At 37.8% G+C, this 23,908-nt stretch overlaps 4 protein-coding genes and 5 long non-coding RNA genes across 9 annotated transcripts in view; 6 read left to right on the top strand and 3 right to left on the bottom strand.

Annotated features, from left to right (window-relative positions):
* The window catches only part of LOC124326145, a 41,364-nt gene that overhangs the window by 2,769 nt on the left and 14,687 nt on the right, over positions 1-23,908 (bottom strand). The window contains exons 3-8 of the mRNA XM_046784808.1: positions 18,685-18,768; positions 18,527-18,610; positions 18,403-18,459; positions 18,286-18,345; positions 18,165-18,224; positions 18,042-18,101 (exon numbers count right to left, since the gene is read on the bottom strand). Coding sequence (XP_046640764.1) covers positions 18,042-18,101; positions 18,165-18,224; positions 18,286-18,345; positions 18,403-18,459; positions 18,527-18,610; positions 18,685-18,768 — 405 coding nt within the window. The remainder of the gene's footprint in view (positions 1-18,041; positions 18,102-18,164; positions 18,225-18,285; positions 18,346-18,402; positions 18,460-18,526; positions 18,611-18,684; positions 18,769-23,908) is intronic.
* LOC124326833 lies at positions 1,011-1,628 on the top strand. Its single transcript, XR_006915882.1, has 3 exons — positions 1,011-1,083; positions 1,141-1,273; positions 1,343-1,628. It is a non-coding gene; the product is annotated as an uncharacterized LOC124326833 (long non-coding RNA).
* LOC124326616 (ionotropic receptor 93a-like) lies at positions 3,289-3,932 on the bottom strand. Its single transcript, XM_046785530.1, has 3 exons — positions 3,844-3,932; positions 3,624-3,772; positions 3,289-3,550 (listed from the first exon to the last, which is right to left on the bottom strand). Exons 1-3 carry the CDS (start codon positions 3,874-3,876, stop codon positions 3,289-3,291), a joined length of 444 nt encoding a protein of 147 aa, XP_046641486.1. The 5' UTR covers positions 3,877-3,932.
* Positions 3,493-23,061, top strand: LOC124326847. The gene is made up of 5 exons (XR_006915896.1): positions 3,493-3,548; positions 3,955-3,958; positions 4,169-4,173; positions 10,232-10,242; positions 23,004-23,061. It is a non-coding gene; the product is annotated as an uncharacterized LOC124326847 (long non-coding RNA).
* Positions 5,111-8,706, top strand: LOC124326882. Its single transcript, XR_006915929.1, has 3 exons — positions 5,111-5,228; positions 5,775-5,870; positions 8,672-8,706. It is a non-coding gene; the product is annotated as an uncharacterized LOC124326882 (long non-coding RNA).
* Positions 10,967-11,786, top strand: LOC124326753. Its single transcript, XR_006915783.1, has 2 exons — positions 10,967-11,222; positions 11,305-11,786. It is a non-coding gene; the product is annotated as an uncharacterized LOC124326753 (long non-coding RNA).
* On the top strand, positions 15,299-15,980 carry LOC124326819. Its single transcript, XR_006915867.1, has 3 exons — positions 15,299-15,497; positions 15,660-15,762; positions 15,961-15,980. It is a non-coding gene; the product is annotated as an uncharacterized LOC124326819 (long non-coding RNA).
* LOC124326241 (alpha-(1,3)-fucosyltransferase C-like) lies at positions 20,387-21,803 on the top strand. The gene is made up of 3 exons (XM_046784959.1): positions 20,387-20,452; positions 20,503-20,642; positions 20,712-21,803. Exons 1-3 carry the CDS (start codon positions 20,443-20,445, stop codon positions 21,795-21,797), a joined length of 1,236 nt encoding a protein of 411 aa, XP_046640915.1. The 5' UTR covers positions 20,387-20,442; the 3' UTR covers positions 21,798-21,803.
* Positions 22,523-23,325, bottom strand: LOC124326625 (ionotropic receptor 93a-like). The gene is made up of 3 exons (XM_046785542.1): positions 23,205-23,325; positions 22,985-23,133; positions 22,523-22,911 (listed from the first exon to the last, which is right to left on the bottom strand). Exons 1-3 carry the CDS (start codon positions 23,235-23,237, stop codon positions 22,668-22,670), a joined length of 426 nt encoding a protein of 141 aa, XP_046641498.1. The 5' UTR covers positions 23,238-23,325; the 3' UTR covers positions 22,523-22,667.

The raw sequence follows: 23,908 nt of genomic DNA, 5'->3' as shown, positions 1-23,908 counted from the left end.
CTCGTAAAACAGGTTATCCATGTTGCACTTCCCTGTTCACTCTTCTATACCCTGAAGCAGGAAATTGCAATACCCACGTAACACGCCCAAAAGCTTTGTTCTTTGGCTAAAAATAGAACTTGAAACTCGTTTTCGAATCGACATTTATTCTAATTTAATTTTAGTTGTTTTGGACAGTAATCCTAACTGTAAGATTGCTTCGTGTGAGAAATGCATCAAGTTTTAAGGTGAGACTATTTCCAACTATTATTAGAAATGTTGAATCATTTGAAACCACTTGTACACCTGCTTGTGCACCTCTTGCCATTACTCGGGCCAGCTATGATACGAATGTGTAGTGAAATGGCGAATGTCAAAGCTAACATACAATTTTGTAAGGCTACAATGGTGATAAAGATTATTATGACAACATCATTTGATCCGATTTGATCTTAATCAAGTTCACTTCATGCTGAATCTAAGTTGCAACTTTTTCAAAGATGACGTAACTTAATTCTTGTTGTTGTTCTTCCTGCTCTTTTTCCTTTATAATTTCGCACGACACCTCAGTTAAATTATTTGGGTCTAGTTTTGCGACTCATTATCTTTGCGACTGCGCTGACGCTCGCGTCTAGAAATTATTTTTTCGACGAGAAATGCCGTAATGGAAAGGCCCAGTCCAACCAATAAAACTAAAAATGCACCGGTCAAATTTTCAAGTCGGAATCAAGTTGAACTTTTTTCGAAGCTTTTTTAAAGTCCAGTTCAAATCTGTTATCTTATTTGCTATGTGACGTCTAGTCCCTCGTTTTCCTATTCCGAAAAAGTGACCCTGTTACAATTCTGTACTGAATGTTGGCGTCCTGTCATGTCCCCAGTCGTTTATAGATAACTTACAGCTTACACGTCATAACAGATCGTTGCCTACTTTCGTTATCTTGAAACTAAGTTGCGAGATTGACTTGCAGCTCACGTGATGAACTGATAAAAAATGAATATGACTAGGATTTTAGTTTTGCTTTCAGTTGCCATCACGCCCTAAAAGTGGCCACGAAATTTCATTCCCGTTAGGCGCCTGTAGACAAGGCTACAAAATGTATGAAGGTAATCATTTTCTTGGCGATACATTTGTTTCTCACTTAACTGTTTGTCAGTTGGTAGGCTACTGGTTAACAGCCCAAAGAAACTTGGAAAAAAAGCCACATTGCTCTTTGGAATTGGACTGATAGGCACTTGTTTTCTCTATTATACGTCAGAACCGTTAACTGTACGTAGAAGAAAGCCACTGAAACAAGTGAGGATCCTAATTTTATTCATTTTAAAAATAGTTTCAAACATTCAAGTCTTTTTAAAAATGTTTAAGGTCGGTGAAATCTCAGTTGATGTTTGCATCCCATCGAATGAAACGAATAATTCCGATGATATACCGAAAACGATCCTCTTCTGGACAACATTTTATGGCGCTAATGTGTGGAGTAAATTAAAAATGGATTTGAATGAAGAATGTCCCTCTCACAACTGTCGATTAACCACCGATCGGCGCCTGTTGAACGAAAGTGACGCCATTATCTTTCATTTTTGGCAAGATAAGTTGGACCGAATACCGACTTGTCGCAGACCGGATCAATATTACGTCTATTTAAATTTCGAGTCTGTCATTCGCAGTCGAAGATTTTTCCCTTGGAAGATGATCCCCCACGACTTCTTCAATTTGACGGCCACTTATCGACTCGATTCTGATTTTTTCGGCAAAATGTTTTACGGCTTCCAGTTTGAACGTTTAGAATCTATCCAACCGACAAGTGATGATTTGACTAATTATTACGGCGTCAACATTACGGCCAAGACGAAATTGGTCGCTTGGTTTGTCAGCAACTGCCAAACTACGGTTAATCGTGAGGGATATGTCCGGGAACTTCGTCGTCATATCTCAGTTGACGTCTTTGGAAATTGTACCGAGAATCACAAATCTTGTCCGAGAAAGAAAGATGCCAACAATCAGCCGCTTTATTACGTTAAAACGGAGTGTGACGAAGCGCTGGAGCGGGATTATTTGTTTTACCTAAGCTTCGAAAATTCGTTTTGTCCGGATTACGTCACGGAAAAGTTTTACAGGGCCGTCGAAATGGGAACTGTTCCGGTTGTGTTTGGAGGTGCGAATTATTCCTTATTCGCTCCGCCGCATTCGTACATCAACGCCCGTGATTTCCAGACGCCCAAATTGCTGGCGGAATATTTAGTCAAATTAAGTCAGAATCTCGATCTTTATTCTAAATATTTTGACTGGAGAGGAGAGTTTAATTTGAAACGGGGTTCCGGTTGGTGTAAACTGTGCGAAATGCTCAACGATCCCGTGGCGGAAAGGAAAAGTTACCCAGTCATTGAGGAATGGTTTTTTGATAAAAAACCTTGTGAAAATTTTCACTGGACTAACAATACAATTAATTAGAATGAATTCCTCATGCCTGGTTCGGTTTTTAGTTCATATAATCTTGTTGAGCGTCTTTTTATCTGTCTTTGATTGACATACGATTGAGCATGTACTAAATAATTTGAGCATTTTAGTCGAGTGGGGACTTACACTATGGTTGTTAAACTTCAATTTACTGCAGAAGCGTCTGGTCTACTGATATCGATTGCTGAAATGTCCAGAATCTATTAATATAACCTCTTTATCTTTGGCCGATGCGATTGCTGATTTTACAATTCGCTTCTATTGCCTCTGGTACATTCGATTGCTACCACCAATGTCGATGTAGTTTCGTTAAATCTGTATAAATTTTTTTAAACCTTTCTATCAATTTCATTTTTGTCGAGTTATCCCGGTGCGTATGTCCACGCAGGAAGACGGTAAGAAGTTGTGCCTCGCTGAATTTTGAGATTTCGTTTTCGTTAATTTCTCATTATTTGACCTGAATTAAATCGGTCTATCATGTAATTGTTTTGATAGTGTATTTTAAGCTTGTGCTTCATCGTCCAACTAATGATAGGTGCATGATTAAATATTTAAAAGCGAAAAGATATACGAGTTCATCGTGGTACTTGTCCAACTAACATTTTACGCAAGTGCTTATCAATTATTTACTATCGTTTAGCATTTCATCAAGAAAATATCCATTCCGCCTTTACGCGATCGTACACCTTCGATGTTTCAAAGGAACGACTTTTACATTGGCAGAACGTTACGGTGGAATGCAGCAGATGTGTGCGAGTTTTAATTCTACCTACAACCTATACTATTCCAAGGATAAACGGGGGTTCTTTTTCTTAACTGTAATCTTACGACACCTACACGAATTTGTAATTTTTTTAGTCTCGTTGCAACCCATTAACTTTGCGACTGCGACTGCGACATTTAGAGACAGAATTGATTTTTTCGATGAGGAAAACTAAAATGGAAAGGCTCAGTCCAACAAGTAAAACTAGAAATGCACCGGTCAAATTTTTCAGAGAAAGTGGCGAAGTCTTTGTCTTGTTTCCACTTTTGGGTTTACCATCACATTGAGGAGGCATGGGGCGGAACCAAGTGTCCCAGTGGTCGATGAGGCCAATCTGCATCAGTTCCAATAGTCTAATTTGATTGAAACAAATGTTACAATATAACTTGAATGAATGAAGCGACATTTTAGTTTTTACTTTCTTACCCTTGGCTTATGCTCTCAGTGTATGGACTGTTTTTCGGAAGGGCAAACGAGGCCGTGGTGCTGAGGAAACTTTCTTTGGCTATTTGAAAGTTGCATTTGCCCGTCTTTATATAATCTTTTCGGATTTCATCCAATACAAAAGACTTTACCTATAGTCAATAGTTAATCAATTAAAAATGAAAACTATTTTTGTATAATTAGACTTGAATGCATAGCTTACATCAAAGAAAACGTTTCTTGAACCTGGTGTCATCAAACGTATGCATTCAGACGGAATAACACATCGAGAATTCGGGACTGCATCAATTTTTTTTCGCAATGTCGCAAATAGTCCCGTGAAATTGTTGGTCTGTCTCGTGTAAAAATGAAAATGAACTTTGATCATTATGCTCTTTGAATTTATTTACGTTTTTGACTTGCCGAAAGTAACTCATTTAAAAGTCCCGTTTCTCTGACAAGTAAATTGATGTCGCTACTGCCAGCAACATCGTAGACGGAATTGATTAGTGGTTGATTGACTGGTGTCACTATGTAGGTGATAAGAGTCGACGTGTAGGCCTGGACGAAGATGAAAGCGGCCAGGATCCACACGCCAGCGACAAGTCGGTAGGGTAGCCATTTGGATGGGCAGAAACAACCTTTGAATTAAATTATACATGTGAGCTGTGACTGGCTGTAATCGAAGAGTAATTAACGATGTTATGAAAGCAACCTTGTGACAGCAAATTGCCGAAAACGTAGAGATATTGATTTCCAGTCTGCCATTTTTCGGCTCGTGGTTTGTTACCAGTTTTAAAATCCATTTCGAATCCGGATCGATATTCCAGGTAGCGCTGGAGTAAATTCAAAATTGCGATGACGCAGACGATTGATACCCACAGTCCCAGCCAAACCTGTCGATTGAATAATGATGTTAACGATTTTTATTTTCTTTTTTTACAACAGGATAATTATCCCATTAAAATGTGCCAACCGGCCACTGAAACGGTTTGACGACGGCGTTAATGTTGGCCGTTTCAACGGGGATGGGGATGGCGAAAACGCAATTAGAGTAAACCCACGGTAGTGTCAAATCGACGATGGCATTCGACTGGAATGTCGGATGTATATGTTGAACCAGGAACTCGCATCGCTGTGATGAATCAGATAATTCTCAACTTGTATTAAACCGAAATTAAAAAAAAAAGCGACTTAACTTGATCCAGTAGATAATTGAAAAGTCCTTTTCCGTTTTCTAATGGCCCTAGTGTGGCGTCTGTCACCCGAACCATCTCGTACCTGGCCGGAAGGATAAAATAAAAGTTATAAAGAGACAATAAGTCAATTAATTTTTTGTTTTTTTGTTACGTGAAATTTAAACGTTTCGACATGCATTCCAATAGCACTGCTCCTTTGAGCGGTCCAATTAGTCCTTTGGGGTTTCCACTCCAAAGTGTCTGCATCAACCAAATATTTTATGTTTTATTTATTGAATTTGTTTGTCAAAACTGATAATTGTTTTTTCTTTAACCCAGATGACGCGGAGGTGTTGGCCATTGAGCGGATTGGGCGTCGATGAGAAACCGGGAATAGAAATGAAGAACCAAGTGAATAATACTAAGAAAGGTAAGAGCGTCATTGCGATTCAGTTGAACGTACCAGCTGCCAGATTAGTACTATCTAGTGCTGTCTTTGTTGCCAGCAACCGTTTCTTAAATATCCGACCACAATATTCAACGTGCGCAGTAATGCACTGGCTTGAAACAAAATCTTTGTTGTGGAGTTGGTCGGACTATTGTAAATAATTTTAAAATTCATTTACTGTCTCATGTGATGGATGCGTTGTTACTCGTATACATCTTGTTTTGTCCAAGAGTGGAATATGGAGTTGTAGGCAGATATTTTGAATTTTCTTTTCGGTCGGTCCTTTTACGTTGCCATGTAAATCCAAGTTTAATGTAAATCGTGTGCATTATTCGTATTCAATGGAGTTCGATCCTCTGCGGCATGTGAGATTAATGCGAACGCCTTAGAAACTTCGGATTCAATTCACCAAAGGAAACATCCAATTTTTTTCCCCTCGATTCAATCAAAATGGAATCAGCATATTATTCCTTCTGATGATTGTCTGCTGTAATATTCAAACTCGTTCCATTTTTTTCTTTATTCCAGCTGGATGCAGTCTAGTTTCCTGTTTCGGCAGTCGAGCTGCTGGATGTCAACTGAAAAGATTGCAATAACCCGGAAAAAATTCGATGCTGCACCAGGGTAATCTTCATTTATTTAACATCTCTCTTCTCCTCGCGTGCGTTTTATTCTTAAACTCGCTTCCAGCGCTCTGGCTTCAGATTTGATTTATGCATTTCCATTTGCAAGTTGAAATGTTTTTGATTTCCTATAAGTCGAGTTGAGGTTGTTGGGATAGTAGGATTTTCCTTTCTCACACATCTGTGAAGCTGATATTGTTTTTCGTTCTTTCCTTTTTGAACAACGATCAATCCCTTGTTATATTTTTTGTTGATCGGGATTAGATTACAATCTGACTTTAGTTTCTGATTGCCTCCTTCTGTGGCCCTTTGTCCCTCCGCCCGTTTCGTAAATTCGATGTTTCACCTTTGGTTAGGTCGTGTAGAGGAGAACCCTGCTGTTATAAGTATAGCCTTAGGAGTTGTCAAGTGAGATGGCACTATTAGGATTAATTAATGAGGATCGGAGGATCGGAATTCATGACAAATTTCAGTATTTTTCTGAATTTCTAATCGGCCGAAATGAGTTTATTATCGATATGATAGAGGATTGAAATGAATGTTTACTGCGGCAAAGTTTTCTGGGACTTTGATTTTTCTGTCAATGGTTTTTATCTGCGTTTATTGTCTTTCACATTGTAGGAACTAATAATCCTCTTTATTTTTTCTAAATAGCCGATCCAAAACTGGTATCTGGTTAATCTGAAGAGCCATTTCGTTTCCTGTGTTAACAAGCGACGTCTTCCAACATTTGACAGAGGTGAATCTTAAACTAATTTCGATTACATTTTTTCAAGGAAATTTTTATTCCGCTATCCTTTCAATAATATCCGTGACTTTGCTTAATTAGAAAAGCCAATGGCGGGAAAGGCCAACTACACGTTTCACAGTATTCTTAGCTATTCATCTTCTTTTTTAAATATTTCTTTTAAAATTCTCTTTAAATTCTCTCTCCTACTCAAAATTTTTCGTCCATTTGTTGTATTTAGCAGCTAAATGAGTTGAAACCCTTCCTTCAAATTTGAACCTCCTTCTAGCGTAGACGCTCGTGTACGGAAATTATTTTTTCGACGAGGAAAGCCAAAATTGAAAGGCCAAGTCCAATCAATAAAACTAAAAATGCGCCAGTCAAGTTTTTGAGAGAAAGAGGCGAAAGTTTCGTTTTCTTGCTTCTGATTTGGGGTTTTCCGTTACACTGCGGTGGCATGGGTCGGAACCAGGTATCCCAGTAGTTGATCAGCCCATTTTCTTGTAGTTCCAGTATCCTATTTACGTCGATACAGAAATTTAAGAACAATTAAATTACTTTAGGTTATTGTATTTGCTTACACTTGAGTTATAGTTTGCGTGAAGGGACTGTTTTTGGGTAGGCCCATCGCTACCGTGATGCCGAAGAATTTTTCTTTTGCCATTTGCCAAGTGCATTTCCCTGTCTTCTTATACTGTTTTCGAATTTCGTCGTTCAGGTAATTAGTTGACTAACAGTTAAACAATTAATAGAAAATGCGAACATTGCTTTTTACAAATTAAAAACTTTACCTCGGAGAAGACGTTTCTTAGTCCCGGTTTGACAGATTGAATGCATTCCGACGGCAATGTGCATCGAGAATTCGGAATGGAGTCTAATCTTTTTTGTAATGTCTTATAAAGTCCCGTCTCATTAGCTGTCTGTGTCGTGTTGCAATAAGAAATGATTGTAATAAATCCGTATGATTTCAATTTTGGTTATAACATACATATATTAGAGTATTTATGAGACTGGATTCCCTGACGTAGAGATTAATATCGTTGCTGTTAATTAGGTCGTAGATCGAGTTGATCAGAGGAGGATTGATTGGTGTCACGACGTAAGTGAAGAGGATTGATGTGTAGGCCTGGACGAAGAAGAAAGCGGCCAGGATCCAAACACCAGCAACCAGTCGATAGGCCAATCTTTTCGATGGACAAGGTCCACCTATTTAAGTCCTGTAATTCCTCTATTAAAAGAATAATTGAGATATTACAAATACCTTGTGAAAGTAAGTTCCCGAATACGTAGAGAAATTGTTTTGCCGTTCTTCCTTTGGTGATTATTTTTTCAGTCGGTGGGTTATTATTATCGTTGGGTCTAACATTTGAAGTTTCGAGTGAGGATCGATATTCCAGGTAGCGCTGGATTAAATTCAAAATTGCAATAACGCAAACGATCGATATTCCAAGTCCCATCCAAATCTATAATAAACGAATATAGTTGATGAATAATACCAAATTTTGATAGAAACCAATTTGAATGCGACAACCTGCCACTGAAACGGTTTGACGACGGCGTTAATGTTGGCCGTTTCAACGGGGATGGGGATGGCGAAAGCGTAATCGTCGTAAGCCCACGGTAGTGTCAAATCGACGATGGCATTCGTTCGGAGTGTCGGATATATATTGTGAACCAGCAACTCGCATCGCTGTGATGAATCAGATAATTCTCAACTTGTATTAAACCGAAATTTAAAAAAACGACTTAACTTGATCCAGTAGATAATTGAAAAGTCCTTTTCCGTTTGCTAATGGCCCTAGTGTGGCGTCTGTCACCCGAACCATCTCGTACCTGGCCGGAAGGATAAAATAAATATCAAGTAAAAAAAAAAAAGATAAGTCAATTAATTTTTTGTTTTTTTTGTTACGAGAAATTAAAACGTTTCGACATGCATTCCAATAGCACTGCTCCTTTGAGTGGTCCAATTAGTCCTTTGGGATTTCCACTCCAAAGTGTCTGCATCAATCAAATATTTTATGTTTTAATTATTGAATTTTGTTGTAAAAACTGATAATTGTTTTTCTTTAACCCAGATGACGCGGAGGTGTTGGCCGTTGAGCGGATTGGGCGTCGATGAAGACCCGCCAATAGAAAATGTGGACCAAATGAACAATATTAAGAAAAGTAAATAAGTGAAATAAGACATGGTGAGCCCGTGAGCCTGCAGATGACTATCTTTCTACGACGCGCTTCTGGATGCAATTGCATGGAAAACGCTGGAAGTACAACTCCTTAAATCGAGTTTGATTTGACTGTTGGCCAAACTAAAAATAATCGCTGACGTAGAACAAACTGCTTTGTTGTGGAAACGAGAGGTCTAACAGGTATACGTCTTTATTAACATTGTATGATAGTCATGTTTGAAATGTGCCAACGATTGATGTAAATTTCCCATTCAGGATCGAACATCATAGCACAATTAAAAATTAACGGGTGTTTTCTCGGATTGACATAATGTACTTGCATAGATACGGTCTCCAGCAGTCCTTTGAATTGAGATTTATCGGAACCGCGATCGGAAATTTCGATTTTGAATTCACATGGCATCAGCTAAGGAAATTTTTCGTTATTTGTAATACCGGTATAATGTCCAAAAGATTCAAATTCTTTTGGTCCTATTTTGCTAATAGTACAAGACTATAATGTATTTGAATTATTTAACCCTCCCAACGACGTCAAACATAGCAAGATAGCAAGTAAATCATCAACACATGAATGAGACTCTCAAATAATCTCAAACTCTTAGAAATTATCCGGATCTTTCGACGGTATTACGACTGAAATTCAAGGTTCATCGATGCAGAAGAAATCAAATTTGTCAGCATACTTCTCCTTATTCTAAATGAATGATTCGCTTCGACTTGTCTCATACTTTGCCTTCAGATGGCCAACTGTCCGCATGTCTTACTACTGTGATTTTGAATATTTGCTCCTGCATATTGCTGAATATTGCACTTGCAGAAAACCGATCGTCAGCGATATTGGTCGATTTGTCAAGTTTCATTTTCCGTACCGTCAACCGGCAACCAGAATGACTGATGAGTTTGGAAACATTGAATCTACCGGTATTAATGTATGGCCAAATACACTCGAATTTCAATGTTAAATTCGCGAATATGAATTCGAAAACATTGGATCGACCGGTGGCGACGGAATACAGTCAAAATTCAATGCTCATCTCGTATACCTGTACGAAATACGGAATATGTGATGGATAGAAATTCCTATACGACCAAAATCCTGTATGCTATTATACCGTGTTATTAATATTTCCAATCGAAAGTTAACAAGAGCGATATGGTGAACCACAAGCGACGATATTGAATGCTATCTGAACGAATAAGGAAACTTTTGACTGTATTGAAATAATATGACAAAGTTTTTGAATCGATTTCAGTCATCTGCATTTAGCAGGAAGAATAAGAAGCGACAATTATGAAACATACAAATAATAATTAAGGTTGTCTAACCTGATTATTGCCAGCAATGGAATGGGGGGGGGGGAAATGTTGTCTTCGTATAATCAACTATAAGATGATATGGAAATGGATGGTAATGCAATTAGAGCGTTTCGTTAGACAATATGATAGCAGTAATGCTGGCGGTGATGCGCACAAACTGACGGGAATTATATGGATGCCAGGCGGTTTGTTAGAATGGGAATAGTTTGACAAAGAATAAGCTCCCTCAGCCCTACTCTTTTATTATTCCGCTTGGGTTTTGAAAGAAAAAATTTCTGACTGGCTTCACTGGGGTGAATTCTCTAATTTGTCGTCTCTATTGTCTGCCGTGCGAATAAGTAATCCAGTTGAAATGGTTCCATAAACAAGCCCAAAAGCAGAATCAGCTCACCTTGAACTTGAATGATTACGTTTACAAATTGATCGCCTGCAGCTCACGAGGTTCCAAGTTAAAATAGAGAAAGACATTTCAAAACAAAACAAACGACAAAAGAAAAGAAAATCAAAATATCCCAAGGATGGAAGAAACTCGAATTTGTTTTCACTGCGACGTCAGGTGAAGACTTTCGCGTGTGCTTCCATGTCCGCTATTAGGCTTAACCCGTCAGACGCCGACTGCCGTTTGATGTGAGATACATTTACTCGTATACGTGAAAGCTTAAATAACAGTCAACGGTTTGTTTTGCTGGTTACCATATGGAACAAAGTTCACCAGAGAAAAGTGCACAATCGGCGCCGACGCTCTTGTTAGTTGCTGTAGTACTCTCCATTTGTTCCACACACTCATTTCCATCACGTTCAAAGAAGAAAGAGGAATATTCAAAAGCACATCAAAAAGAGACCTAACAGCTCAGCTAAATCCAGAGAAAAGAGAGATTGGTCACACATAGGGAAAAAAGTGTCCTAGTGTTTGGGTGTATTCAGCGTCACCTGCCGGTTGGTGATGGAATGTTTTTGCGCATACATCGTCCCTTAGGCTACAACAAAGGCTTCTTTTAAAAAGGCCAAGAAATATTCTCTTCTTGGCCCTCAATCGATTTTCATGCGTCTGTATTGCGTTTGTTTTGTTAGCAGTGTCAACTGTACGTCAAGCATTGTGTGAGACGATTTTCTGTCGAAAAGTGTAAGTTAAATTGGTTTTAAAGTGATAAGATTAAGATTTTTGGTATTTATTTTTTGTTTATTACTGTTTGTTTTTCATTTAGTTTCAACTTTGACTTACAAACCGTCCCACTGAGTAATTTTGTGCCTAGTATTTCTATTGGAAGCACTATTACGAAGCTCTTGTGTGGCAGTTCTACAGTAAGAAAGAACCCCTGAACAATATTTTGAGCAGCAATTTTTAATGACTCGACGGCTCTTAACTTTTCTTTCAACTTCTTTTTGGAAATTTTGCTGCGATGCAATTGTTTTTTGAGCATTAGGATATCATATTTAAGTTTTTCTTTTTCAGTAATCCGACGAGTTCTTACTCTTAACTTAATGTCGGTCTTGGAATGTTTTTTACCTTTGCTACCTTCGTTTTCTAGTTTTCTCTTTGTTCTAGTTGTGGCAGGGAGATTTTCAGAATCTGAACTGTACATTGACACATCTACAAATCTCATGTCATCATCTGTTGACGAGAAACTATCTTTATCATGTACTTGATCATCTGAAGCTGAAAATAAAATATCTTTCTATAACTGTTTAACATTTCCCATGTTTTTTGTTATTACCTTCGTGGCTCACATCAATAACTTGTAAGTCTAATGAGTTGTGAGAATGGTTTGGAGATTCTTCTTGAGAGGATTCTTGAACTGCAGTATTTGGTGTAGGTATATCAATGTCATCGGTTAAGAAGTTTGATGGACTATTTGGAGGATTGGGAGGAAACTCATCGTAGTTGTGTTGACCTACATTTCATTTATTTATCTTTATTATTAAACCTTCCCCGTAACTCCAACTTATAATTATAACACTTACCATCCTGCTGAATATCAATAATTGGTTTAGCTGTTGGCAGCAACCTTTTGCCTCTATTTTTTGGAGTTAAAAAGATAGAATTGCCATCAAAATGTTTGGCGCAGAGCCTAGAACTATCCTTAACGACATAACCTAAAGGGCAAAGTTTCAGCCAATATTTTAATAATTCTGGATTTGATGGAAACCTGTGATGAATTATTCCACTATTTTTTATTTTGGATTCACAATTAATTGCTGCACAGTTCGACATTTTTCGAATTTTCAAGGTAAATAATAAGCAACGTCGTCAGATAAATCAAAATAAAACCATGTGTTTGTTTTCGGCAATGTTGCAAATATTTAGAAGTTTCAAATTTCCCACGGTTAGCCCTGTGAACTTATATCACCAACCGCTAGTGGCACTGCTTGACACGCTGTCCGTTTTTTTCCAAAATTTAGCATTGGGCTGACCAATCTCTCTTTTCTCTGGCTAAATCTTACTTAAGACTTTTTAAATAATGCACATTCTTCCTCATTTAAAAAAGTTGTGATTGATTAAATCAGGACGGTGTCGCCAACGGAAAATGAATTGCCGTTTTGCATGGGAAACCTTCTCGATAAGAAGCGATACTATTACGTTAAATATGCCAAAGGATCGTACTACGACAGCAGCCGTTTAATGACTAAATCGGGATCGTGCCAACTGCTGAATTACACGACTGAGCGCCTAGTCGCCTGTCTCGACACCCTTCGTAATCGGTAACCGTTTGATGGGCCATTGTATTTGCTATTCATGGGCGATTCAATAATTCGCCAACAGTTTCTCAACTTTGTCAGGGTAAAAGGTGAATCCAATCAGATGGGGGGAGACAGTGAACTGATTAATGAAATTTAATTAGGTGATGCCAGATTACGACCAGATAATGCACCCAAGTGACGCTCCTCTACTGTTGCAAGATGACATGGAAGTGACAAGTAAAATCTTTGGACTGCGACTCTCGTTTAAATGACAGCCCTTTCTCAACAGCTGGCACTGCAATAGGTAAATTCTACTCCAAGTGGAAGACCCTCCTTTATTTTGCTAAGTATACTATGCAATACGTCAAATCGGGGCCTTGTTTGGAATCTCTCTGTTTGGAATCACAGGTATGGCCCTGTGGCACATATTGCGCGTACAACACCGCGACCATCGGCGCTACGAGCGAAAACTGAAGGAACTGGCCCCGGTCCTGGCCCAGTTGTCGAATGTCACTCGAGTCATTTGGCTCAATCAATATCCGACAATCGAATTCTACGGCGCAAATAATTCCACCAACACGCAGCAGATTCATTCAAGGAAGGTACACGGCTACAACACATCCGTCAGGCGCATTCTACTCGAGTGAGTCTGGAATGTATATACAATTTATGACATTACGACAATAGTAACATTTTCTTCGATAGAAATACCGTTTGCAAAAGGTTAACAAATATTATCCGAACTCTTTTTGATTTCCAACTCAACCAAAATACAACGAAACAAACCTATGAGAAGGTCTTCCACGCATAGGTCTGCAAAAAGTAACGTATGATGCACTTTTACAAATATTTCAACACATAACTTTAAATGGTTTTCTTAGTTTCTTGACTTGACGCCAAGAACTTTTGTTACAGAACAAAATTATTAAATTGAAGGTAAAAAGAGTGTTGAAGGTACAGTATAGGTGAGTGTCAACTAATTAAAAATCCTACACGCCAAAAACTGAAAAAAGGTTGTCTCTGGCAAGTCGCATCCGGCCATTAAGTGGTAATACTTATGTTACTGTCTTCATCTTTCTACCGCTTCAATGTAGCAGCACTCGACACTTAAGAAGTACAGTTTACGAATAAAAAGTACTATTTCATTTGAGTGTTATTCAAGTGTCGATTCCCGCCTATTTCCGTCCCGAAAAAAAAAAAAAACCCTCAACCGACCTAATATCTTGACGTTACCTTCTCCTGCTCTTGTTAATAATTATGAGACCATGAAAAATTGTAGGAACGTAAGTTGGGCCCTACCTTGAAGCCTTGGAATTATCGCTAGACATCTCCAGGTGTTCGTGTTCCATCCGCAGAGGGTGAGGGTGGGGACAAGAAGAAAATAGGAGGGGAAGGACGTCCTCGTGAATACATTCACCCTCACATGAATGTACACGAGGAAAGAGGAGCGGGGATTTCATGAAAGGTAAAGAAGAAATAAGTCGCTTGCTATTCGTTCAATCAAAAGGAATGCATTTCACCTACAAATAAAAAAGAGAATTGGCTATAAAAATGTTTAAGTTATCCACAAATAGGTAAATAAATCTCAGCGCAAACACCTAAAAATTATATGTTCAACTGTCTATACATCCATTTCAAATTGGCTGACTGCAGCTCTACTAAAACCTGTAAAAGTTTTTCTTTACTCGTGGGAGGTGAACCTGCATAACACACAGAATAAATTCATTTGAAATACCTAGGAAGTAAAATCCTCGCATAACCTAACCTTAAAATATCAACACGCCACAGTTTCTACAGCTGCCATCTCCTAAAATCAATAAAATTTGTCTTTAAAATTTTAGTACAGGAAGTAGCGGAGTTGGATAGGTCATCGTCTGTTGATTTGAGTCAATACGTTAGTACCTATGTTCGACTCTCCTGGGAACCATAGCTACTTTCTCACATAAATGCCAAACTTACCCGATGTTTAAAATTTTTTTACTTATTTTCAGCCTTGGCCACCACGTTATGATTAACCGTGACCATTTATGTGTAATTTTGCGGGAAACAGGAATTTAAAATGTGACTTTCTGAATTAATGTTTCTGATTAAAAGAGAAGCTGACTTTATGGGGTGGGAGGAAGTGATTTACATTAAAATTGTAATCAATATCAATCGATTGATTTTCTCCCCAAAAACCGAAACAGGAAAATTTTAGAGTTTGATGTTAATAATGCTAATAAGATCCTTATATAAGGATCTTATTATTCCCTCTTGGCTTCCAAGAAGGTCCAATGGAGGGTCTTATTGTGATGGCGGTTCTTTCGGTTTAAAACGGGGATTAGTCTTGTTGAGACGAACTTTAAGATACTTAAAACAATCCCGATCCCTGCGATCCGCTCAGCGGATGTCTAGCGTGGCTGAGAAAACCGCTTTGATCGTTTTTGAGCGGTTTGAATTTAGAGGAGGTTTAGGAAAATCGATTTTTAACAATTTCTATCGATATCTTAAAAATGAGTGTCGTCTGCTGCTCTCGTTTTACTTGAAAGTTTAGAAGAAGAGACGAATGTTTAAGATTACAAAGAAAACGGAACAATCGCTTTATTGGAAAAGTTTTTGTACGTAGAGTCGTAGATCTACGCGAAAAATAGCACAGCAAATAAAATTACGAAAATGTAGAAAGTAGAAGTTTGGTGTCGCGGCCCTCATGTCATGTCCTCCACTCCATGCTGTTTAGCAGGTAAATAAAACTAAGAATTTGAATGCCCATGATTATGGGGGCTTGAATAGAAGAGTTAAACCTATTGTGTTAGTTTCTGACTAGCATTTATCATGTAAGCCCCTGTCAATGCATGGCAGTTTGTTTGCACTAATCTTCTCCTTTCGTAACCTTCTCGTGCAGATTTGAGGCCTGAGCTAGTCGTCACTACCACAAAATATGCAAGTGTTGCTTGTGCTGGAATTGATCTGCCTCCAGCAACAATCTCATGAAATCGCTGTATAAGGTATATTGATTTGTGTTACTTTTATTCCTGCGGCCCTGCTAGATTTTTTAATGATTCAGACTCACACAAATGCAGTGTTTTAGATTGAAACCTTAAATTCTCATATTGATTTCAAGTTAGGGTTAGTGTCTCATTTTCAACTTTTACTTGTTGTTTCTGTCAATATTTGTCGTAACACAATTTGTATTTTTTAATCAGATAAACAACATCCCGTTGGATCGATGTCGGCCGAGTTACGGATCAATTCTTCCCCTTTATTTTAATTCCCTCTATCCTCGTGTACACCCATGTGTGTGTGGTGGATTTCACTATTCAGCGGATGGATCACTTGCTGGATGCCTGGCCGTAAATTTACCAGGCTTAAAGGTAGGACACAATTGATCATTATTCTTCCTTTTTGACTATTAAGTGGCGTTGTTTATCAATCGCGACATAATATGGAGTAGAATTATTATTCCTGGGCTAGGCTGTTGGCCGTTTCCTCTTACCGTTTTTGTTTACTCACGTCAGTCGTCAGGGGTGGCTCGGTTTTGTTATTCCTCACAACTTTAATTGTCTGCGGATTAACAAACAAATTGCAAAATATTTTAACTTTAATCACTTCTAGCAGAGTGCAGCAACTAGAAGTTTTTGTGATCAAGTGGGATCTATATTACCGCCACACACCTTCTCGTTTACAGGCCAACAGTTTAGAGATGTGTTTGGTGTGAATAAGGATCGCCTAATTTGAATCGAATAAGGACGCAACCGATTGCCACATACTTATATGGTCCTGCTCATTTTAATTCTTCTCTCACGTATATTTCCGAAAAAGTTTTCATTAACCAATTAATGTGAGCTACTATGTTGTGTCAGCTAAGAAAAACATTGATGTCCAGTAATAAAGACAGAAATTACTACTCAAGATTAGGAATTTTCAGAACAGAAAAAAGAATTAAACCGTTAATTCGTTTTGCGCGATAAAAACACCGAAAAAGTTAGTGTAAAAATGTATATCGCTATCGTGAATGGCTCCTTGAGTCAAGACCAGTCTAACTTGGTCGTCTTTGAGGAGTTCCAATGTAGCGTGGAAAGCGAAAGTCTTAAACTTATTGTCACCGTACCCTTCTCCAACTCTGGACCAATCCAATGAACTTGCATTTTTCACCTCCAACACAACTCTTGCGAGGGCACCGTTATCACTAAGACCCGAAAAACCGAAAAAATATTTTCCTGGTGCAGGAGCGACGAATACTCCGGAAGGGTCAAAGGCATTCCCAACATTGAGTTTGATTGAATCAAATGGAACGACGCTGCCGACAGTCGAATAGCTAGTTGTCCGTTGAGCGTGGAAATAAACAGGTGCCGATTTTACATCGACGATACCAATCCATTTTTGCAAACCTGCGTTTCACAATATAAAACAAAAGAGTGATTGCAGAACATTGTGGTATAACTAAACTCTTAATCGAATTGCAAAGTCTATACCTGCATCGTTTGATTTAGAAAAATCGCAGTAGACGTTTTGGACTTGTTTGCTGATCATAACGGAGTAGATTCCGCTTTTGACAAAGCCGAAAGTTTGGAGGTCTTCACATGAGGTGGGGATTGACCCATTAGAATTAGGACTCGTAAGTACTGGGGAATATTAATTTAAAAAAAAAATCTGAATGGTTTATCGATGTGTTAACTTCATTTTTATAAAATATTTAAACTGATCAAAGTTGATTTTCTTTTTTTTTAAATTCTTATTGAGTTAAAAAATAAAATTGTAAAGCATTACCTTTCAACTTTGAAACTTCTAAATTCGTTGCTTCCAGGTCTGATTTTGAGGCTTTTGCTGTGAATAGTTTTCTAAAATTAAATTACATAACATTAATTTAAATCCATTTAATAAATACTGTTCAATGCTGCAGTCCCGTTAGTAGTAAATTTTGCGACGGCGCTATCCAGTTCTTCTTTTAAGGCTTTTGCTATAACATTATAAATAAATAGTTTTTGAAAATTATTTATTTAAAGGTAAATAAATTTTAATGCCATTACCATCCAATGCTGTAGTCAATTGTTCGACGGCTTCCTCCAGATCTTCTTTGGTGGCTTTTGCTGTATTAAATCGTTTCCGATAATTAGTTTCCCTAACGTTAACTTAAATTTAAAAAATAGCAAATTTAAATACTGTCCAATGCTACATCCAATTGTTCCACGGCGTCAACCAGTTCTTCATTTGAAGCTTTGGCTATAAATAGTTTACCATAATCAATTGACGTAATATTTATCTAAATTTCGATCAATTGAAATACCGTCCAATGCTTTTGTCAATTGTGCAACGGTGCCAACCAGTTCCCCTTTTGAAGCTTTTGCTATAAATAGTTTTCGAAAATTGATTTATAAATAAAACTGAAATTTACATAAAATTTAAATACCGTCCAATGCTGCAGTCAATTGTGCAACAGTGCCATGGAATTTTCCTTTTGAGACTTTTTCTATAAATAATTTTCCAAAATAATTTAACATTTATTTAAATTTCAGATAGATTAAAAATACCATCCAATGCTGTAGTCAATTGTCCAACGGCGTGATCCATTTCTTCTTTAAAGGCTTTTTCTGTAAAGAAATGTTCTAAAATTAATTTAAAACAATTTTAAATTTTGATTTAAACACCATCCAATGCTGCAGTAAAATGTGAAACGGCGCCATATAGTTCTTTTGAGGCTTTTGCTGTAAATAATTTTCAGAAATTAATTTATGCAACAGTATTTTTAATTTCGATAAAATTATTAAACACCTTTCAGTGCTGCACTCCATTGTGAAAGAGCGCTGTTAGTTTTGTCTAGATCTGCTTGTGCAGCTTTCGTTGCATCATTTGCTTCTATGAACAATTTTTGAAATTTATTTCCGGCAACATATAATTCATTTAAATTGTGGACAAAATAAAATGTATACTTGTCAGTGCCTCCATCAAATCAGAAACCTGTTTTTGCGTACTGGATAAATCTGCGCTAGTTTTTTCTAATTTGTCATTTGTATCTTAGATCTTAAACATTGTATAGATACTATCATAGTATCTATACAATGTTGAAAGTTTAGTTAAATTTCCAAATTGTTTTGGGAAAATAATATGGCTTTATTTCAGACCTATTTAGTTGACTTGTTATGCTGGCAGTCGTAGATTCAATTTGTTTATTTAGTTGTAAGGAAATGGCACTCAGACTTAAAGCATCCCTAATGTTCTGTGGATTTCCCAATCGACCAGTTGCTCTAGCTGCTCTTATTTGTTTAGTCGGTTGACTCAAGAACGTAGAAGTGTAGGGGATGTAATCAACATTATTTAGGGCTAACTGGCCATAGACAGCACAGTGCCAAATCCAAACAAACACAACCAACTACACATGGTTTAATTGAAGAAAGAATAATTGACAATCATGTCAATAGTTAATCGCTAAATGTGTCTACTTAAATGTCAAACTTACCGATAGTTTTGTCATTTTTTTTTTCTTATTTCCTTGAATAACAAACTGAAAATTTCGATCGGGGGATCTCAATGGTCCAAATGTTTTGTGTCAACTAAAAATATCGAAAGAAATGCAACCTTTATATTGATGGGATTTACCATGTCGATTTGCTGCTCGTAAAACAGGTTATCCATGGGTTGCACTTCCCTGTTCACTCTTCTATACCCTGAAGCAGGAAATTGCAATACCCACGTAACACGCTCAAATGCTTTGTTCTTTGGCTAAAAATAGAACTTGAAACTCGTTTTCGAATCGACATTTATTCTAATTTAATTTTAGTTGTTTTGGACAGTAATCCTAACTGTAAGATTGCTTCGTGTGAGAAATGCATCAAGTTTTAAGGTGAGACTATTTCTAACTATTATTAGAAATGTTGAATCATTTGAAACCACTTGTGCACCTGCTTGTGCACCTCTTCCCATTACTCGGGCCAGTCATGATACGAATGTGTATTAGTGAAATGGCGAATGTCAAAGCTAACATACAATTTTGTAAGGCTATACAATGGTGATAAAGATTATTATGACAACATCATTTGATCCGATTTGATCTTAATCAAGTTCACTTCATGCTGAATCTAAATTGCAACTTTTTCAAAGATGACACTTAATTCTTGTTGTTCTTCTTCCTGCTCTTTTTTTTCCTTTATAATTTCGCACGACACCTCAGTTAAATTATTTGGGTCTAGTTTTGCGACTCATTATCTTTGCGACTGCGCTGACGCTCGCGTCTAGAAATTATTTTTTCGATGAGGAAAACTAAAATCGAAAGGCCCAGTCCAACCAATAAAACTAAAAATGCACCGGTCAAATTTTCCGGAATCAAGTTGAACTTTTTTCGAAGCTTTTTTAAAGTCCAGTTCAAATCTGTTATCTTATTTGCTATGTGACGTCTAGTCCCTCGTTTTCCTATTCCGAAAAAGTGACCCTGTTACAATTCTGTACTGAATGTTGGCGTCCTGTCATGTCCCCAGTCGTTTATAGATAACTTACAGCTTACACGTCATAACAGATCGTTGCCTACTTTCGTTATCTTGAAACTAAGTTGCGAGATTGACTTGCAGCTCACGTGATGAACTGATAAAAAATGAATATGACTAGGATTTTAGTTTTGCTTTCAGTTGCCATCACGCCCTAAAAGTGGCCACGAAATTTCATTCCCGTTAGGCGCCTGTAGACAAGGCTACAAAATGTATGAAGGTAATCATTTTCTTGGCGATACATTTGTTTCTCACTTAACTGTTTGTCAGTTGGTAGGCTACTGGTTAACAGCCCAAAGAAACTTGGAAAAAAAGCCACATTGCTCTTTGGAATTGGACTGATAGGCACTTGTTTTCTCTATTATACGTCAGAACCGTTAACTGTACGTAGAAGAAAGCCACTGAAACAAGTGAGGATCCTAATTTTATTCATTTTAAAAATAGTTCCAAACATTCAAGTCTTTTTAAAAATGTTTAAGGTCGGTGAAATCTCAGTTGATGTTTGCATCCCATCGAATGAAACGAATAATTCCGATGATATACCGAAAACGATCCTCTTCTGGACAACATTTTATGGCGCTAATGTGTGGAGTAAATTAAAAATGGATTTGAATGAAGAATGTCCCTCTCACAACTGTCGATTAACCACCGATCGGCGCCTGTTGAACGAAAGTGACGCCATTATCTTTCATTTTTGGCAAGATAAGTTGGACCGAATACCGACTTGTCGCAGACCGGATCAATATTACGTCTATTTAAATTTCGAGTCTGCCATTCGCAGTCGAAGATTTTTCCCTTGGAAGATGATCCCCCACGACTTCTTCAATTTGACGGCCACTTATCGACTCGATTCTGATTTTTTCGGCAAAATGTTTTACGGCTTCCAGTTTGAACGTTTAGAATCTATCCAACCGACAAGTGATGATTTGACTAATTATTACGGCGTCAACATTACGGCCAAGACGAAATTGGTCGCTTGGTTTGTCAGCAACTGCCAAACTACGGTTAATCGTGAGGGATATGTCCGGGAACTTCGTCGTCATATCTCAGTTGACGTCTTTGGAAATTGTACCGAGAATCACAAATCGTGTCCGAGAAAGAAAGATGCCAACAATCAGCCGCTTTATTACGTTAAAACGGAGTGCGACGAAGCGCTGGAGCGGGATTATTTGTTTTACCTGAGCTTCGAAAATTCGTTTTGTCCAGATTACGTCACGGAAAAGTTTTTCAGGGCCGTCGAAATGGGAACTGTTCCGGTTGTGTTTGGAGGTGCGAATTATTCCCTGTTTGCTCCGCCGCATTCGTACATCAACGCTCGTGATTTCCAGACGCCCAAATTGCTGGCGGAATATTTAGTCAAATTAAGTCAGAATCTCGATCTTTATTCTAAATATTTTGACTGGAGAGGAGAGTTTAATTTGAAACGGGGTTCCGGTTGGTGTAAACTTTGCGAAATGCTCAACGATCCCGTGGCGGAAAGGAAAAGTTACCCAGTCATTGAGGAATGGTTTTTTGATAAAAAACCTTGTGAAAATTTTCACTGGACTAACAATACAATTAATTAAAATGAATTGCTTATGCCTAATTCGGTTTTTAGTTGAAATAATCCTGTTGAGCGTCTTTTTATCTGTCTTTGATTGACATACGATTGACCATCTACCAAACAAATTGTGCAGTTTTGGTGGAGTGGGAACTTCCACTATGGTCGTAAAGCTTTTAGTTACTGCAGATGCGTCTGGTCTACAGATATCTATTGATTAAACGTCCCGAATCTATTAATATAACCCCTTTTATCTTTGGCCGATGCGATTGCTGATTGTACAATTCGCTTCTATTGCCTCTGGTATTCGATTGCTACCACCAATGTCGATGTAGTTTCGTTGAATCTGTAAATTTTTTTTAACCTTTCTATCAATTTCATTTTGTCAGTTATCCCGGTGCGTCCTTATATGTCCACGCAGGAAGACGGTAAGGAGTTGTGCCTCGCTGAATTTTGAGATTTTGTTTTCGTTAATTTCTCATTATTTGACCATAATTAAATCGGTCTATCCTGTAATTGTTTTGATAGTGTATTTTAACTTTTTAAGCTTGTGCTTCATCGTCCAACTAATGATAGGTGCATGATTAAATATTTAAAAGCGAAAAGATATACAAGTTCATCGCGGTACTTGTCCAACTAACATTTTACGCAAGTGCATTTAAATAATTTACTATCGTTTACCATTTCATCAAGAAAATATCCATTCCGCCTTTACGCCATCGCCTTTAAGCTGATTCTGAGCATTTCAAAATGTTTCGTCCCCATGTATCAGATGTGTGCGAGTTTGAATTCTACCTACAACCTATACTATTCCAAGGATAAACGGGGGTTCTTTTTCTTCTGTAATCTTACGACACCTACACGAATTTGTAATTTTTTTAGTCTCGTTGCAACCTTAATTCCCAATGCGACTGCGACGACATTTAGAGACAGAATCGATTTTTTCGATGAGGAAAACTAAAATCGAAAGGCTCAGTCCAACAAGTAAAACTAGAAATGCACCGGTCAAATTTTTCAGAGAAAGTGGCGAAGTCTTTGTCTTGTTTCCACTTTTGGGTTTACCATCACATTGAGGAGGCATGGGGCGGAACCAACTGTCCCAGTGGTCGATGAGGCCAATCTGCATCAGTTCCAATAGTCTAATTTGATTGAAACAAATGTTACAATATAACTTGAATGAATGAAGCGACATTTTAGTTTTTACTTTCTTACCCTTGGCTTATGCTCTGAGTGTAGGGACTGTTTTTCGGAAGAGCAAACGAGGCCGTGGTGCTGAGGAAACTTTCTTTGGCTATTTGAAAGTTGCATTTGCCCGTCTTTATATAATCTTTTCGGATTTCATCCAATACAAAAGACTTTACCTATAGTCAATAGTTAATCAATTAAAAATGAAAACTATTTTTGTATAATTAGACTTGAATGCATAGCTTACATCAAAGAAAACGTTTCTTGAACCTGGTGTCATCAAACGTATGCATTCAGACGGAATAACACATCGAGAATTCGGGACTGCATCAATTTTTTTTCGCAATGTCGCAAATAGTCCCGTGAAATTGTTGGTCTGTCTCGTGTAAAAATGAAAATGAACTTTGATCATTATGCTCTCTTGAATTTATTTACGATTTTGACTTGCCGAAAGTAACTCATTTAAAAGTCCCGTTTCTCTGACAAGTAAATTCACGTCGCTACTACCAGCAACATCGTAGACGGAATTGATTAGTGGCTGATTGACTGGTGTCACTATGTAGGTGATCAGAGTCGACGTGTAAGCCTGGACGAAGATGAAAGCGGCCAGGATCCACACGCCAGCGACAAGTCGGTAGGGTAGCCATTTGGATGGGCAGAAACAACCTTTGAATTAAATTATACATGTGAGCTGTGACTGGCTGTAATCGAAGAGTAATTAACGATGTTATGAAAGCAACCTTGTGACAGCAAATTGCCGAAAACGTAGAGATATTGATTTCCAGTCTGCCATTTTTCGGCTCGTGGTTTGTTACCAGTTTTAAAATCCATTTCGAATCCGGATCGATATTCCAGGTAGCGCTGGAGTAAATTCAAAATTGCGATGACGCAGACGATTGATACCCACAGTCCCAGCCAAACCTGTCGATTGAATAATGATGTTAACGATTT

This window comes from Daphnia pulicaria, chromosome 2 (genome assembly GCF_021234035.1).
Source record: "Daphnia pulicaria isolate SC F1-1A chromosome 2, SC_F0-13Bv2, whole genome shotgun sequence".
NCBI classification, from domain to species: domain Eukaryota; kingdom Metazoa; phylum Arthropoda; class Branchiopoda; order Diplostraca; family Daphniidae; genus Daphnia; species Daphnia pulicaria.
Note: the sequence above shows the minus strand (reverse complement) of the source record. Positions and strands in the feature narration are given on the sequence as shown.

What these genes read in the sequence shown, in the direction of transcription:
- LOC124326616 (XM_046785530.1), bottom strand. Translation starts at nt 3,876, where the DNA reads ATGACACCAGGTTCAAGAAACGTTTTCTTTGAT. An exon ending in CAAGAAACGTTTTCTTTGAT is followed by an intron (nt 3,773 to 3,843) that starts GTAAGCTATGCA and finishes TATTGACTATAG; the next exon opens with GTAAAGTCTTTTGTATTGGA. An exon ending in ACTGAGAGCATAAGCCAAGG is followed by an intron (nt 3,551 to 3,623) that starts GTAAGAAAGTAA and finishes CAATCAAATTAG; the next exon opens with ACTATTGGAACTGATGCAGA.
- LOC124326625 (XM_046785542.1), bottom strand. Translation starts at nt 23,237, where the DNA reads ATGACACCAGGTTCAAGAAACGTTTTCTTTGAT. An exon ending in CAAGAAACGTTTTCTTTGAT is followed by an intron (nt 23,134 to 23,204) that starts GTAAGCTATGCA and finishes TATTGACTATAG; the next exon opens with GTAAAGTCTTTTGTATTGGA. An exon ending in ACTCAGAGCATAAGCCAAGG is followed by an intron (nt 22,912 to 22,984) that starts GTAAGAAAGTAA and finishes CAATCAAATTAG; the next exon opens with ACTATTGGAACTGATGCAGA.
- LOC124326241 (XM_046784959.1), top strand. An exon ending in GAAGAAAGCCACTGAAACAA is followed by an intron (nt 20,643 to 20,711) that starts GTGAGGATCCTA and finishes AAAATGTTTAAG; the next exon opens with GTCGGTGAAATCTCAGTTGA.